Raw genomic sequence first — 17415 nt, 5'->3', positions numbered from 1 at the left:
CACGGCCTGGTGACACTCAGCTCAACTGGTGACGCATAAGGAAAAGGTTGCTGTGAAGGAGTTGGTGCACAACAAAGCACACCCACAGGGATTTGCTTTTTCCATTTATTTTATTTTTCTTGGGGCCGAATGTCTTTGACACAGAAACATTGGCCTTCATTGAGAGGCTTGACAGGACTTAATGGTAAAACTCTTAATGAGGCTTAAATGACAATCTAATTCTATGTGGCCACTAAATACAGCCAATAAGACACAGACACACTTTATACAAACACTTAAAGAACCAAAAAAGGTCATTGTTAGTCTGTTGCTTCTCTGAACAGATGTTGGCAAGATACTACCACAGCACATTAAAACTTGGCTAGAACTAAACAGCATTTGCATTTGCCATACTGAGCACAATCTGCACCCGGGAGAACAATAATATTATTCACAAATCACAAGGATGTCAGAGACACGATATATTACAGAGAAGGAAAAATAAACTATGACAAGAGCCAAGCAGACGGGTCTAATCCCTGCAATGTATGGACACACACACACACACACTTGGAACAGATGATAAAGATGTGTTTGAGTAATTACAGCCGAATACAGGAGCCAAAAGGATCTTATTACTGTGAGCTGTGCCGAGTCCAAAAGCTCACTCTAGACAAGGAACGTTTTCAAACCCTAGACAGGACAACTGGTGATGAATGAGAGTTTTAGAAGTGTTGTGGAGGAAAAAGATGACTGGGCCAACACAGTTCATTTTTCTTTTGGAAAGAGTAGGAAATCAATTGAAGAAATAAAAAATAAAAAAATAAAAGACACAGGAAGAATAGCAGAATACACATAAATATGAATATTACTCTTGGTGCTTTATAGAATCAAACTTTACATTATTGTGCAAATCCTTCAACTGGAGTAGTCTGTAAATTGTATACAGCAGAACTCAAAAATAAATCACAGCTTATCTCCCGTTCATGTGAAAAGATTGAGGAGGAGAAAAAGCTGCTGTGGTTCCATTATACATATAAAAAACAGTTTTCCCTGTATTAACAACAGAGCTGGGTGGAGGGGAACTGCATCAGTAGCACACCAGCCCTGCAGAGCTCAGCTGGAATGCTGTTCAGAACGGGGAGAGGCTCGGCACTTTGATATTGATGTCTCCGATGTTGATGTTGCGGGGAATCTCGGGCAGGTTCATGTTCTTCACGGCAGAGACGGCGCGAGCGGGGGCCGCCGACAGACCTCCCTGTCGAAATAAAACAACATGGTAAGCACATTTAAAGCTACTGTGTGTGTCGTAATCTAATGGGATTATCTCCTCTGTGAAATAATCGGCATATGGCAAACTCCTGTATGCCTACTATTGTTATTATTATGAAAGTAGGTATTTAGGAACCATTCTGTACCAGTGGTTTTGCATGTTTTAGTCCACTTACAGCAGATTCAGAATACTTTGCTGCCAAAGACTTTAAAAGCATGCCATTAGATTAAGCTTATTATCAGTTTTGACAATATTACCATTAATGTGACTTTAGTGCTGTTAGGGTACTGTCAACTGAAAATGCTTCCAAAACCGCAAACAAGTTGTTTTTACACTTTTTGTACAGATTAAACAACTGTGAAACAATGTGTTAATTAGTGAGCTTTACAGGTGCAGGTAGGTGGATTTTGTTGCCAGGTCAGCTGTTTCTCCCCATTTGACAACATTCATGTTTCGCTTTTGTTTGTTTTCAGAGTTTCATTTTCCATCAACATACAGTGGCTCACGAATGTGATGCTTTTTGGGAGCTTATTCAGGTACATACAAGCCTCCCAAAGGCACGTGAATGCAACAGTGTATAGGCCTGATAATCATCCTGAAGCGCCATTTCAATTAATTCATTCATTCAGTCCGACATTATGTTCATGTATAGGGGAGTTCGTTTGTTTTGCCCTAACCAATCTGTAGCGAGTAACATGAGTCCTGCAGTCAATGATTTCAGTTGACTCAGAAGCGATTTGTTAACAGGAAGAAGAATGCATAGATCGCCTGGTTCTGCTGCATCGATTCCTGTTTTCCATCGTGAATCCGACAGTGTTATAAGAGTACAGTAATAAATCGGTGAAGTACTTTTTAAGGGTTTTTATCTGTAAGTTGACTTTAACCAACTTGTGCAGCTGTGTCATTTTCATTAACCCTTGTCTTTATTTTTCATGAATTTTGCTGGCTAGCTATGTAGCACATTAATCTATCCAAAATCATGATACACATATGTTACACATTTAAAAATAGCCAGCACTAGTGGGACCTAGGTCTGGGCAATATGGCATGAAATGTTATCATGATAAAAAAAATGTCATACCATTCGAGATCGATAATTGTTACGATAAATGTCAAAAAAAAAATTTAATGGAAAAACAAAATGGAAGAAACCAGATTGTTGTGTAGCTAAACTTTTCTTTAAGGCCAGAACATGAAAAACAAATTAAACAAACCTCATAACAAATATGAGGTAGAACATTCAAAACAATTATGAGAAAATATTTTTTTCAACAAATATGATTAGTAAATCTTTTTTCTACAATATAAATATCTTAATAGAAAATTTGTTTGTAATGCAAATGAATTAAATCAAATGATTATTGACAATATATTTGTTATATTGTTGTTGAGGAAATTATATTGCGATAATTATCATTATTGTTTTTTTGCCCAGCAGTAGTGGGACCTAAAGCATGCAAAAACACTGGCACGGTCCTTTAATGTAGTTAACAAACTGACCTCTGACTTCTCCATGCGGTTCTGAACTTCGACCTGGGCTACGATCTCATTCATGTTGGTCTCCAGCACCATGCCTCCCATCACCACCTCCTGTAAGATATAATGGACCTACAGACAGATATAACACAGAAGTTAATACTCTTTTTGCATGCATGCTTGCTTTAACTTCAGATTAAGGATAAATTGTCAAATTCAATATTAACTGGATCCGCAATACAGCCACACATAACTGTTTTGAGGCGATGTGAACTTCAGTACTTTACAATCCTTTCTTGTTTAGCAACTCAGCTCATACCAAATGATACAGAAGGGAGAGGTGCAAAATCTAATGGCGGAAGACCCGGTCCTCTCTGAAAGTAACTAGGAGACAGCTACAATTTATCTCTTATGTATACATTTGTGAATTCCTGTGGGCAGAAAATATTTTGGGGAACTGGAAACAATCATGCTTGGAACCACTTTGAAATCAGCAAGGTATCTTCCCCCCATTAAACTGTCATCCTGAATTTTCTGTAGTATATAATGGCTGCATGAAATACATGAGGGAAAGGAGTTAAAACTGAAGAAACAGCTTAAATCTGTAATTTATTCACCTGTCCACCTGTGTAATATTAAGTTTGGTTTAAAACCCAGGATTATGTAAAAATCTTCTGAGAGCAAAACATTTCCTCACTAGTAGAAATATTTCCAAGTTTCATCTGGGAACATTCCTCAGGCCAAACCCTACTGCACCACATGACATCAATTTCCTGCTGGGAAAATTCAATCAAGATGGCCGTAGATGTGTCTGATTAGTTTCCAGCAACACTTCCAGCTCAGCCCCAGGGAGAGAAAAGGGACCCATCTGTAGCCTGAACAATAAAGAGCTTCATTCTAAAAAGGAGTTTAAATTATTTTAATTTTTTTTAATACAGCATCTGAAAAAAAACCTTATGAGACAAAACCTTGAACACACTTTTTATAATCAGTCCTTGCTGACATCTTAATTTCAAAACAAAATGCAGCCCTCGGGCACTGAGCATTCTCTCAAACAATTACAGCAATACAGCTGTTCCTGAAAAGCAGCTGGCTGTACAGAAGAGACAAAAACACACGACTACCACACTGCACATTACTACAGAATTATCACTCTCTTCAGCTTATTCATTGATGCAAAACCCTCCCTCATCTGAACGTTTTATTGAATATGAAAAACAAAACCATTCATAACAAACTGCTGTTATGGAGTTGGCACATGTACAGTAGACATACAGTGGGGAGAACAAGTATTTAAAACAAACCCAGAATATCACGTTGTATGATTTTTAAATTATTAATTAGCATTTTATTGCATGACATAAGTATTTGATACATCAGAAAAGCAGAATTTAATATTTGGTACTGAAACCTTTGTTTGCAATTACAGAAATCACACATTTCCTGTAGTTCTTGACCAGGTTTACATACACACTGCGGCAGGGATTTTGGCCCACTCCTCCATACAGACCTCCAGTTCCTTCAGGTTTTGGGGCTGTCGCTGGGCAATAAGGACTTTCAGCTCCCTCCACAGATTTTCTATTGGGTTCAGGTCTGGAGACTGGCTAGGCCACTCCAGGACCTTGAGATGCTTCTTCCTTACTTGCCCTGGGTGTGTGTTTTGGGTCGTTGTCATGCTGGAAGACCCAGCCACGACCCATCTTCAATGCTCTTACTGCGATACATGGCCCCATCCATCCTCCCCTCAATACGGTGCAGTCGTCCTGTCCCCTTTGCAGAAAAGCATCCCCAAAGAATGATGTTTCCACCTCCATGCTTCACGGTTGGGATGGTGTTCTTGGGGTTGTACTCATCCTTCTTCCTCCAAACACGGCGAGTGGAGTTTAGACCACAAAATTCTATTTTTGTCTCATCAGACCACATGACCTTCTCCCATTCCTCCTCTGGATCATCCAGATGGTCATTGGCAAACTTCAGACGGGCCTGGACATGCACTAGCTTGAGCAGGGAGAACTTGCATGCGCTGCAGGATTTTAGTCCATGACGGCGTAGTGTGTTACTAATGGTTTTCTTTGAGGCTGTGGCCCCAGCTCTTTTCAGGTCATTGACCAGGTCCTGCCGTGTAGTTCTGGGCTTATCCCTCACCTTCCTCATGATCATTGATGCCCCCTGAGATGAGATCTTGCATGGAGCCCCAGACCGAGGGAGATTGACTGTCATCTTGAACTTCTTCCATTTTCTAATAATTGCGCCAACAGTTGCCTTCTCACCAAGCTGCTTGCCTATTGTCCTGTAGCCCATCCCAGCCTTGTGCAGGTCTACAATTTTATCCCTGATGTCCTTACACAGCTCTCTGGTCTTGGCCATTGTGGAGAGGTTGGAGTCTGTTTGATTGAGTGTGTGGACAGGTGTCTTTTATACAGGTAACGAGTTCAAACAGGTGCAGTTAATACAGGTAATGAGTGGAGAACAGGAGGGCTACTTAAAGAAGAACTAACAGGTCTGCGAGAGACGGAATTCTTACTGGTTGGTAGGTGATCAAATACTTATGTCATGCAATAAAATGCAAATTAATTATTTAAAAAATCATACAACGTGATTTTCTGGATCTTTGTTTTGTTTTGTCTCTCACAGTTAAAGTGTACCTATGATAAAAATGACAGACCTCTACATGCTTTGTAAGTAGGAAAACCTGCAAAATCAGCAGTAGGAAAACCTGCAAAATCAGCAGTGTATCAAATACTTGTTTTCCCCAACTTAACAGCCTAAACAGTTATTTTCAACATTTTTGGATGAAAATAACAGTCTTGGTGTGCTTGGGCATTGATGTTCCCATAGCCTTACAGATGTCGGTTACCTCAGAGTACATGTTTCATGGCACAACACTGTGCAAAGTGTTGGCCAACTGAGGTGGAGGTGAACCACTTACACATGTACACAAATGAGGAGAATGAAACAGTGCCCGTTGAATTGAGTTTTGTCTAAGCTATTTAGTTGCATAAAACTCAACCAAAAAATATTAAGAAAGAGTGGCAAAGAAAAGGTTCTTAATGTAGAAGTTCACCAACCACTGACCTCTAGCAGTAAATGACTACCCTCAGTTACTGCTAGAGGCTGCATCCTGCAGCTGCTACACAGTTCAAACCAGATTTTTCTTGTAAAACTTTCATTGTGAAGTCTACACTGACATTCACATCACATGCACGAGTTTCAGGAGAGGGGTTGTCCCGCTGGTTAAAAACAACAGCGCAGGTTACATTACATTTACATTTACTCATTTGGCAGATGCCTTTATCCAAAGCGTCTTACATTTGAGGAACAACATACAAGCATCAACTACAGATCGGTTATTCTGACACTGGAAATGGGCATGATTCAGCTTCATACTGAGCTGCCAATCCAAGTCAAAGCTACCGGTTTGCTTCTGAGCTCAACACTGTGGCACAAACAGTAGCAATGCGCAGAAATAAACACTTGAAGATGACCACTATAGAAAGGGCTCCGGCGTTCCCCACTTACCTTGTCCATGTGGAATATGAGGTCCAGTTCACAAACATTTTCAAAGCATTTATCCAGCGTTTCCACAAACACCTGCAATGGAGAGGATGTGGACAGTCAAACGTCTCATTTCTCTAATTAACACCTGTATGTAGAGAAGCGTGAACCCTCAAATGCTGTTAAACAAGATATTTGAGGTTTTGATTATATTTGAGGGCATCACACTGCTGGATTCAATATAGTTTTAAATATAATACCAATATCAGTGACAATATTAAGAGTGAGTCCATGTAGGTGGATGAGTACAGACATCCGTCATTAGAAACTGTAAGCCGAGTACCATCAAGGATCCTGCAAACATGATACTTCATCTGTTTATTTACTGATGCAGTGATTGCTCAGAGAGAAAAGACAGAAGGGGTTAGGAGCGACATTGGCTCAGCTTAATGGTCCGGTCTCTACAAAATGGGACTCATTTAGCAATGGAAATCAGAGACTGTTGTGCCCACATCTTTAGAGAAACCAGGGCCCGTATTTATCAAGCTTCCCAGAATTACTCATAAGAACACTGCCAAGAATTGACTTAAGAGTAAAAAAAAAAATTCTTAGCCAGCATCTCAGTCCTACAACCCCAATTCCAATAAAGTTGGGACATTGTGTAAAACATAAATAAAACCAGAATACAATGATTTGCTAATCCTTTTCAACCTATATTCAATTTAATACACAACAAAGACAAGATATTTAATGTTCGAACTAATAAACTTTATTGTTTTTTGCAAATATTCACTCACTTTGAATTTGATGCCTGCAACATGTTCCAAAAGCTGGGACAAGGGCAACAAAAGACTGGGAAAGTTGAGGAATGCTCAAAGAACACCTGTGTGGAACATTCCACAGGTGAACAGGTTAACTGGAAACAGGTGAGTGTCATGATTTGGTATAAAAAGGAGCATCCCCGAAAGTGTCATTCACAAGCAAGGATGGGGCGAGGTTTACCACTTTGTGAACAACTGCGTGATCAAATAGCCCAACAGTTTAAAATGTTTCTCAATGTACAATTGCAAGGAATTTAGGGATTTCATCATGTACGGTCCATAATATCATCAGAAGATTCAGAGAATCTGGAGAAATCTCTGCATGTAAGCGGTAAGGCCGAAAACCAACATTGAATGCCCGTGACCTTCGATCCCTCTTCACTGCATTAAAAACCAACATCAATGTGTAAAGGATATTACCACATGGGCTCAGGAACACTTCAGAAAACCATTGTCAGTTCGTCGCTACATCAACAAGTGCAAGTTAAAACTCTACCATGCAAAGTGAAAGCCATATGTCAACAACACCCAGAAATGCTGCAGCGCAAAGTTCAAAAGCCAGCATCTGTGATGGTATGGGGGTGTGTTAGTGCTCATGGCATGGGTAACTTGCACATCTGTGAAGGCACCATTGATGCTGAAAGGTACATACAGGTTTTGGAGCGACATGTTGCCATCCAAGCAACGTCTTTTTCATGGACGTCCCTGTTTATTTCAGCAAGACAATGCCAAGCCACTTTCTGCATGTGTTACAACAGCGTGGCTTCGTAGTAAGAGTGCGTGTACTAGACTGGCCTGCCTGCAGTCCAGACCTGTCTCCCATTGAAAATGTGTGGCGCATTATGAAGCGCAAAATACGACAACGGAGACCCCGGACGATTGAGCAACTGAAGTTGTACATCAAGCAAGAATGGGAAAGAATTCCACCTACAAAGCTTCAACAATTAGTGTCCTCAGTTCTTCACTTATTGAGTGTTGTTAAAAGGAAAGGTGATGTAACACAGTGGTAAACATGCCCCTGTCCCAGCTTTTTTGGAACGTGTTGCAGGCATCACATTCAAAGTGATTGAATATTTGCTAAAAACAATAAAGTGCATCAGTTTGAACATTAAATATCTTGTCTTTGTAGTGTATTCAATTGAACATAGGTGGAAAAGGATTTGCAAATCATTTTATTCTGTTTGTATTGTAACTTCATTGGAATTGGGGTTGTAATTTAAGTGAAGTGTAGGACTGAATCCTTAAGGGTCAGTCTTTGAGCTGATTCACAACACTTTGCTGTGCTGCAAACAGGATTTTGGATGACGACAATCACGAATAGATTTCCTTATTTAGGACTACATCATTTTTTTTTATTTTTTTTTTTTACATTCAGCTGTAAGTGCCATAATTATTTGCATGACAATTCGGCTTATGGATGGTTGCGACAACAATTCAAATACATTTTTTCATCTCATGAAAGATTCATGCTCATCTCCTCGGTGCCATCACAAGCCCCTACTGGCAGCTCCGAACCACTTGAGAGACCTCTCAAGCGGTCTTAAATAACTGGGAGAGTAAGAGTGATTCTCAGCTTTAAGAAATTTGATAAATTGCTTTTATATTAAAAGTAGGAGTATATTTCATGAATTCTCAGCACTTAAGACTAAAATGGCACTTTGACAAGCTTGATAAATACAGGCCCTGCTCATCAACATCTCGGATCGAGCACTCGGCAGGTGGTCCGTGCATCCCAGCTGCCGCAAGACTCCGGCAGGATGAGAGGAGGCGGACTCTTGTGTTTTACAGCAATGATGCTTGGTGCTCAAACGCAGTCAAGACGAGCATAAATGTCAGACTTTTTATGTGAAGATGAAACCATATTATCATCTTGTTGCTGCTGTTTACATTTACCCCAGACAGAATTCGAAAATGCATGTCTGTAGTAGGGCTGGGGCGAGTCGTCGACGTAATCGATTAAGTAAATACGTCGACTCACATTACGTGCGTCGAAGCGTCGCTGCATCCGTTGTTGTTGTTGAAACCAGATTTCAGCTCTGATAAATAAATAAAAAATCAGCAGCACTTAATATGAAAACTTAGTTGAGCTGTCTGTACGGCCTGTATTTGTGATCAGAATCAGCTTTATTACCAAGTAGGTTTACACATACAAGGAATATGCTTCTATATTAGTGTGTCATTGTTTACATTTTATAATTCATTTCTAAGATTACCAGCATTAAACGCAACCTGTAAGGAAGCAAAGGGACAAAAATGATCCTAAAAGGAATCAAATGCAGCATAATGTAACGGAAAGGAGCTTGTTAAGTAGGTCAAGTGAGTATCTTCTTTTCAAACTTGGGAGTACTGTATGAGCAAACGCAGGGTGATAAGGGGAGATTTTACTCTACAAACAAAACATTATTTATGTCTAGAAAGCAACTGAATAGAGTAGAAGCTGACCTGGATCAGGTCCAGAATGCCGAGTTCACTCTCAGATGAGTCCACGCAGAAGACAAAGTAGAGGGTTGCGTAGTGTCGGTAAATCAGCTTGTAGTCTGAGCCACCAATGAGACTGCAAGAAGAACAAAATGTGACTTTCAGGTCTGGCTTTATGCAGTTTGTATTTGTGACAGCAGGAAAGACACCTGGTTATACAATTAAATGTATGCTACAAAATTTAAAGTTGATTAAAGTAAATGAGTTGATTAGAGAAATAAATAGAAGTGGCCGAGCCCAAGTCTACTCTTGTGGGTTTGCCTCCATCTAGTGGTTAAAGTGAAGCTACTGCAGCTGCTGATCAACGGCTCATCTTTGCTTCCAAGTGATGTCAGCTTCTGCAGTAACATCAAACCAAACTGAGAAAGCCAAAAACAGTAGCCCAGGGTCTTTAAAGTTTTGTCAAAATGTCACAACACATCACAACTCAAATCACTGCTCTGCCTTTCAGTCGCTGCTAACATAAACTTAAAAGTCTCCAAATGTACGTAATCTCGTGTTTAACCGTCACACTATGTCAGTCCGCCCATAAATATTTACATATGACAGAAACAAAACAGGTTCAGTTGCAGCAGCTTGTCGGATAGTAGTGCAGATCTCGTATTATCAGACCTTTATATAGTATAAGGCGTGCTTAGTTATTCACTTTTATTTTATTACTCTTCCAGACTTTAAAATGCTCACTTATCTATCTTTGCATGGTGGAAAAAAAGGCCCTCTTTCTACCATAGCCTGGTTACTCAAGAAGACTTCTGTCTACTCACAATGTGGACAATTTGTAAAAATCATTCCTTTGTTCGTGGCCTGAATGATAGAGAGGTATCTGTAATATAGATGATTTATATAACAATGGCAATTTTGTCTCATTTGCACGGTTACGTGCTGCTTACAATATTAATGCTTCAAGTTTTCAAGTTCAGATATCTACAAATTCGAGACGGTGTCAGAAATCGTTTGCCTGACTTTGACATCCTGGCCGAGCATGAGCCCCTGGAGGCGATAAACAAATATGACCCTGCTTCTCGTGAGGTGGTTTCTCTTTCCTATCAGATCCTACATAACAGAGCTCCGCCGAACACAGCTGGACTTAAACAGGCGTTGGCGGACGAGCTGAATATAGAACTGAAGGACTGGGTCTGGGATGAGTGTATGTGACTGTCCGACATAGTTTCATACAGTTTTAAATCTTACACTCACTTTATTATTGCAGTGGAAAGTGACACAGCTTTTTAGTGATGTTTCACCTGTTTCTAAATTGATGTAAGTCTATGATCAGTAATTAAACACAATGAAAGAGCTTCTTTCATCGTTTTTCAGAAGCTTTTGGGAAGCGTTGGGAACCTGATCCACTCATAGCTGTTCTGCTCATCTCTTGCCAGTAAGTGTGAAAACAAATGTGTGTTTTGTTTGGAATGGGGATTGCAGTTCAATCTTGCAATCTTGGAAAATTGACTCTGTACCCACGTAAGATTTGTGGCTGAGAGAAATGGCAAGTACATTACATATGGAGAGGCAGAGATTTTATAATGAAGATAGCGAAGATGTAGTTGATAAGATCTGGGATCCTATTCTTAAGTTTTTCAGGGTAAGGACTATTGTGTCCAACGTAAAGCACCTTGCTGTGTATATTCCCTTTTTTACTATACATGTTTGCAGTTTTAAAGGAAAACTACTTAGTATTTAATTTAATTATCACTTTAATTATTGTTATTACCATGGATGTGCTGTATACTGTTTTGTTCTTGCATTTGTTATTATTCTTGCCATGCTACGCTAATAAACACTTTTTTTTTTTTCTTTTTTAAAGAGAATCATAGCAAACAGCAGTACTTGCCTTCCGCCCTCCAAGAAGTTGCAGACGTTGTCGTCTCTTTTAGATACCAAATGGAAAGTCTCCCGAATGATCTGCTGCTGCATGTCCTCCGCCTGCAAGAAAACATGTTACACAGCGCCAGCCAGTCTAGGAACTGTAGTCTCTGTTTGGTTAATACATTCACTCCACCTTTATTTTAGTCATATTTTATTTTTAACATTTAGTGATGGAGTAGAAGCACCAAAGAAAGTTAAAAGAAAAAAAAAAAAAAACTAACTTATTTAAGCCTTTCTGAAGTTCCCACTAACACTAGATAACAAGTACATAGATATTACTTTTATTGCTGGTGTATCAGGTTGTACTTTTTTCATTTTCAATAAAAATAAAACTATCCAATAAAGACTCATCTCCTCACAAATCTTTCTGTCACATTAATTGCCCATTCATTGACTTAATAATAGTAATAGTGCAGTGGATAAGACACATGCCTTTGGTGTGAGAGACGCGGGTTCAATTCCCCGTTGTGACACATCCACCCATGTGTCCCTGAGCAAAACACTCTTAACCCCAAGTTGCTCCAGAGGCTTGCGACCTCTGACTTATATGGCGGTGTACATCAATTTGGATAAACGCGTCAGCTAAATGTAAGAGACAGTTTTGCTTAACTTAACTTAACAGCAGACTTTCTGGAGTTATTGTTAATTCTCAATTATATTTACATTCGCTCCATTGTATTCAGTGAAAGATGTGGGCCTTTTTTCACCTGCAGCTATAAACTACGACATAAAAAGACACGTCGTCCAAAGTTAGTGATTACTACCTAACGTTAACTACTCAGATACGTTAAGTTAGTTGTAATGTAACGTTAAAGAGCATGAAAGTTACGTGTTTTATCTCTAAGAAATCGTCCCTATTCCATCCGTTTGATACTGCTAAGGGATGTGTACATTCTCAAAATATGTTAACGTTACAAAGAGAAGTCTGCCTGACTAGAAGGCACCTGAAACTAAAAAGTGGCCCGATCAGTTGTAACTTTGTTGTTGATCAACATTTTAAACAACACACACACAGATATTTGTATTATTTGTGGCGCAGGTGATGATGCACAAGCTGACAAAAGCTAATCCAACTCTGATTGCTTGCTAAATGAGAGTGAAGACATCAACAGAAAAAAATGCTAATGTTTTGAATAGCATCCCCCAAACATACTTACAAAATACTGATAGAATCTGATCAGCCGCGGTTTCCCGTGGTTGTTAAATATCAAGATGGCTTTAATCATCTCTGCTCTTTGGAGTTATCAAATCACACTATGAAGTAATTATTAAAATATTAAGATTTTGCCTGTTTAGATGACGTTAGCTAAAGTGCTATACGGCCTGTCAGCTGTCGGATGACTTAGTTGGTTACATCCGGTTGAGTCTCCACATTCAGCAGCCGACTTCTAACAAGCACCTCCAAAGTCTTTTGTTCCGGGCGGGCAGGTCATCGAGTGCGTTTACATGCGCACTAGTGTCCTGTCCCAGAATATCTGGTTATGATCAGGGAGTCCTCCCATGGGAACAGGATACTGTAGCAAGTGGATGCCTTATCGAAGTATCCTGAACATTATTTGTTGGTGCAGAACGTGGTGAGAAATCAAGACCATCTGCACACAGATGGCCAGAAACCTGGATGCTATTAGAATCATGTAAACAGGGATATGAATGATTAGATTTCATGTTCATTCTAAACAACATACTCCAAAAAGAGATCAAAGCTGGATATTTCATGTCACTGTTGGTGGATACAGTAAAAACATCTCCCAGCTGGACATTTTTTTGAAATAATATCTTTAAAAACTTTTTTTTTTTAAATGCATTGGAACAAGAGCTGTTCATTTTAACTAAATACATATGTATATTTATCTGTTTTGATCATAATGATTGCTTGCGACAATTCAGCAGTTGCAGGATATTGCCTCCCTCCTAAATTCTACACCCTTGAATTTGATGAAAAATACTACAGTTTTTGGTCAATTAGAAAAGAGAAATTAGCAAATTATGAGCATGTTTTTTCCTCATGGAAGAGGGAATGGTCATCTTAGGACGACATACAGGTTGTTAACGCGTCCATTATGGGTGTTACTTAATCAGTTTCTACATACAATAAGTACAACAAAGAAAATAATTCCCCACTCAACCTACCTTGTATGAAATCAGGTTAAGAAGTAATATTGAATGAATATGGCTTAAGAAATAATATTGATTAATTAACAAATATTAATATGGTTACCTATTGAGAAAAAAAGGTAGCTTGTGTACAACATCATACTTGACATATTCATTTAATGTCAAGTATGTTAAAACACCACATTTGTGTTTAGACAGAAATTCTTATGAAAACAAACAAACTGTCCGTTGTGTAAAGTCAGTATCCCATAAAGTTTCAAAACCGATGAGGGTTTACAATGTTTCTCTTTTTCTGTCTTTCCCATGTGTCATCAGAAGTTCGGAGACTTTTGCCCGCCACATTACATAATGTTGCAGTCTTTGTGACTAATGCACCAGCAACTGAGGCACCACGTAATTACCGGACCCTTTGTACCTTTGTGGGCTGCTTCACACTGCCTTGAAATCTCAAAGCAGTGATGTCACACCAGCAGCACCTTTCTTGTGTTGTGATCTACAGCAATTAGAGAATCTGATCAAAAGCAAAATGTAACGTAGCAGCAAAATGTCTCAGAAATCAATGTGTGAAAAATGGTCATAAGTAGACCGTCACCCACCCTCTTGAAAGAGCTTTTTCCCTAACCACATTACAAACTATGGCCTTCTTTACCAAGGTGGTAACCCTATTGAAAGGCAGAATTCTAATGAGGTGCATCTCAGCCTGTTGCTGTTCTAATGAATCAATTATCAATTAAGAATAATCATTGATTTAACAATCACATGTTGTCAAGTTTAATCAGTATTCTGTGAAAATTTGATAATACTATAATGACCGAAATAAGAATGTATGGAGTAATCCTCCGTACCTAATCAGGGTCATGGGGGAGCTAGGCAGGCAAACAGCAGTGATTTTATCTCATCCAGACTGTTTAGACTCTCCAGTCCACCTAGTATGTCTTCAGTCAGTGAGATGAAACCCACACAAATTCCACAAAGATAGGACCAGAGTTAGCATTTATCTCCTGGACCTTGTAAGGCAACATTTCTAATCGTCAGCCCCGTGAAACAAAAACAGCATGTAGAATTTTCTCATGCGTCTAAAGATCTAAAGGCAATAGGCCTTATTCAGTGAAGACATTTTGACATGCCACAAAAGGAAAAGCACCGGTGTAAATGCTGGCTGAAATGAGAGCAGCTGCTTCATTTTGACAGACAGTGTGCATGCAGCAGGCACTGGGACACTTGCGTAGAACAGAGCCACCGTTAATGTATCACCTTTGTTTTTCCTACTACGACAACTCAAATGTCTGCTGTCATTATGATCGTAAAGTCAAATTTACATCTTACCTTACATCGAATGCTGTGGAACACTGTCTTTTCTGCCATGTTTCAAATAGACAACAGTGATGTAAATTCCTATATATTTATATAACTGTAAACAAACATACTAACAAGTACTTGGTATTTCATGTTTTACATACTACACAAATATTCCTTGCAAGACCTCGCTTCTACTTTTGTGGAGGTAATGATTGGGGTTGAGACATGACAAAGCTTTTTTTTTTTTCCTGTTAAACCTTGCTTTATCCACAGGTACGCACAACAGATACTCCTTTTCACTAATGTCCTGCCCCACACATTTACAAACATTCTCACCTGGATGCTGCACCAGCAGTCATATCTGTTGACAAGTGGGCGGCTCCACAACAGATGACGTTTGAGTCTGTTGCTCAAGAGCACTTCAATGGCGGTGATGAGGGAGGTAGTCCAATTTAAATCTCAGCTGTCAAGATCTGCGTGGAGCAACGTGTAAGTATGCTAAATAAACCTTAGCTGTAGAAACAAAAGTTCATACCTATTACTCCTGAAGAAGAGTTTACCATGAACTGTTTTAAGAGTTTGTATGCTGTAGTGGTGGTTACCAAAGTGTATGTGTGTGTTTATACGTATTCGTATGTGCTATATGATATTGGTAAACTATTTGGCACCAGTCAAAATCAATTTATAAAAGCAAACTATTTCTCAACACAGTGAGAATGTGCATTTCTGTGAAGGGCAGATGATACAAAACGACTTTTCTGAGGATTGACTGCTGTGTCATCAATATAGACCATCTACGGTTTATGGTGTAGACAAGTATCTAATTCAACCACATCATAGCTCACCTGTCAGATGGGGGTTCATCCGACAAAGCTGATTGTCTGTGGTCTAATGTCAGTCTATCTGGGGATTCTTGAACCACAACTACACCACTAATTTCAAACGGGGTCGGCCCACATCCGGTCTTTCTGTGTGGTCAGACCCACCAACATCCAAATGTCAGGCCACATTTCCTGTTCTGATTTCATATCCATTAATTCTCTGTTCTACCTTTTTCATCATTAGCGCTGCGAAGCCACCTGGGTTGTCGGTCTGCATATCATCTATTATTTCCCCTCTATATTCCCTTCCTCCCGCATGAGCACAGTGGAAAACAAACAGACGCTCATTAGCATGTGTGACCCGTTGGTGGTAAACAGGCTTATTTCCACATGAGTGCAGTGCGAGAATGGATTCCACCGGGACAGTCTAGGTAGGTGGGCCCGCCGGCTGCCTTCGTGGGGACTTTAATAGGGACTTAACAAATGCAAGTGGACAGGCACAACATTCTCTGGCACAGGGAGGTCATGTTGGTACAGTGAGCACTTGTTAGAGGGTGACTCACTGTATTTGGACTCTTGGGTGGCCACTGATATTCACTTCATTTTTAATGTGCTTTTTTTTTTTCCCTCGGTGCTAATTGTGACGGATGCCGAGTGCTGTCTGCCAGAGCTGAGGTAATGTGTGGCGTTCAAATAATGCCTCTGTGCTCTGTGAAGTGAAGTGATGAAAGCGGCCTGTAATTACAGGGATAATCAAAACTGTCAGGGGCTCTTCTATGGGTGGTTTTGTTTACTGTCTGCTTCTCTCACAGCATCACAAGCCGCTGGCCCTTCACTTCCTCAGCCTGAGCCGCAGACCTCAAAAGACCATTGCAACTGTACCTGGTTGTGCCTCCAACAGGGTAAAGGTCAGTGTGATGAGATGAGTTGTTTTAACATCCCCACATATGAGGGTCGCAACTTTAACTGCTCACACGGCTTTATGACTTTATTTCCCCTCTTAGTTTTGTGGCCTTGTTTTTTGGAGCTCAATGGTGCAAAAAGTAATGGCCCCACATTAATGTTTTCACAGTTTTCTAGCAAATACTTGGATGGTTTACTCCTCCCTCTTGTTTTATTATTTTACTCTAGATTAGAAGTCTGAAGTTAGTTCCTCTCCCCGCAAGATGGCAGCATTTCGGCGTCTTCTTAGAGGAAACCCAGAGCCCAATGTTGTAGTTGCTACCCATGGTTGCTACCAAGCTCCACAAGACTTGACTGCATGATGGATCTGAGCGGCTATTTATTTAAAAAAAATGTTATTTGTTAAAAATCATCCATATATTCTGTAACCCTAAAGTGGCTTTAGTTGAGTACATTTTGAATTGTGTCTTGATTTCTAAGGTATAATATTACAAGGCATGACGTTGGCCTATATTACAGAACATTAATGACAGTCAAATAGCCATATCATATCATACTGTAAACACAGCTATGATCACATATTATTATTTATGTCAAACAATGAGACAGATTTAATACAGACACGTGTCGGTTAATTAATGACATATAAATAGGGAGTGGCATTTGTATCATATATGAAGGACACTACATAGGCCAACGTTTAAAGACAGGCACACCTGTGTCTGCGTGGATTGGTGAAGAGGTTAATTACAGGTGGTACAGACAGACAAGATCTTTGTATAGGCAGCCCTCCACGGCGTATTTGTGAGCAGCAAAACAACCCTGATCCTGGATCTCCATCCCGGATTTCCTTCGCACCGCGTCGTAAACGAAGTCGCTACGGCGG

At 39.8% G+C, this 17415-nt stretch overlaps 1 protein-coding gene and 2 long non-coding RNA genes across 5 annotated transcripts; 2 read left to right on the top strand and 1 right to left on the bottom strand.

The window, feature by feature from the left end:
- Nucleotides 1-91: 91 nt before the first annotated feature.
- ap3s2 (adaptor related protein complex 3 subunit sigma 2) lies at nucleotides 92-12758 on the bottom strand. The gene is made up of 6 exons (XM_046032500.1): nucleotides 12549-12758; nucleotides 11357-11448; nucleotides 9487-9598; nucleotides 6248-6319; nucleotides 2753-2860; nucleotides 92-1237 (listed from the first exon to the last, which is right to left on the bottom strand). The coding sequence occupies exons 1-6, from the start codon at nucleotides 12615-12617 to the stop codon at nucleotides 1112-1114; spliced, it is 579 nt and encodes a 192-aa protein (XP_045888456.1). The 5' UTR covers nucleotides 12618-12758; the 3' UTR covers nucleotides 92-1111.
- On the top strand, nucleotides 978-11620 carry LOC123958833. 3 transcript variants are annotated; one of them, XR_006822172.1, is made up of 3 exons: nucleotides 978-1258; nucleotides 10840-10900; nucleotides 11330-11620. It is a non-coding gene; the product is annotated as an uncharacterized LOC123958833 (long non-coding RNA). The 3 variants fall into 3 exon arrangements; XR_006822170.1 differs by lacking the exon at nucleotides 978-1258 and adding an exon at nucleotides 5362-5406; XR_006822169.1 differs by lacking the exon at nucleotides 978-1258 and having other exon boundaries at nucleotides 10704-10900.
- Nucleotides 12759-16246: 3488 nt separating the features above from the next.
- LOC123958684 lies at nucleotides 16247-16923 on the top strand. Its single transcript, XR_006822146.1, has 3 exons — nucleotides 16247-16301; nucleotides 16439-16534; nucleotides 16758-16923. It is a non-coding gene; the product is annotated as an uncharacterized LOC123958684 (long non-coding RNA).
- The last annotated feature ends 492 nt before the right edge of the window (nucleotides 16924-17415 follow it).

Source organism: Micropterus dolomieu, linkage group LG20 (assembly GCF_021292245.1).
Source record: "Micropterus dolomieu isolate WLL.071019.BEF.003 ecotype Adirondacks linkage group LG20, ASM2129224v1, whole genome shotgun sequence".
Taxonomy (NCBI): Eukaryota; Metazoa; Chordata; class Actinopteri; order Centrarchiformes; family Centrarchidae; genus Micropterus; species Micropterus dolomieu.
This window is presented reverse-complemented; position numbering and strand designations above follow the sequence as displayed.

Bases quoted from the DNA above. Each gene is read 5' to 3' on its own strand.
- ap3s2 (XM_046032500.1), bottom strand. From the start codon at position 12,617: ATGATTAAAGCCATCTTGATATTTAACAACCACGGGAAACCGCGGCTG. The intron at 9,599-11,356 runs GCAAGTACTGCT...TTCTTCTTGCAG, and splicing joins AACTTCTTGGAGGGCGGAAG to TCTCATTGGTGGCTCAGACT. The intron at 1,238-2,752 runs GTCAGTTTGTTA...TTATTTCGACAG, and splicing joins ACCGCATGGAGAAGTCAGAG to GGAGGTCTGTCGGCGGCCCC.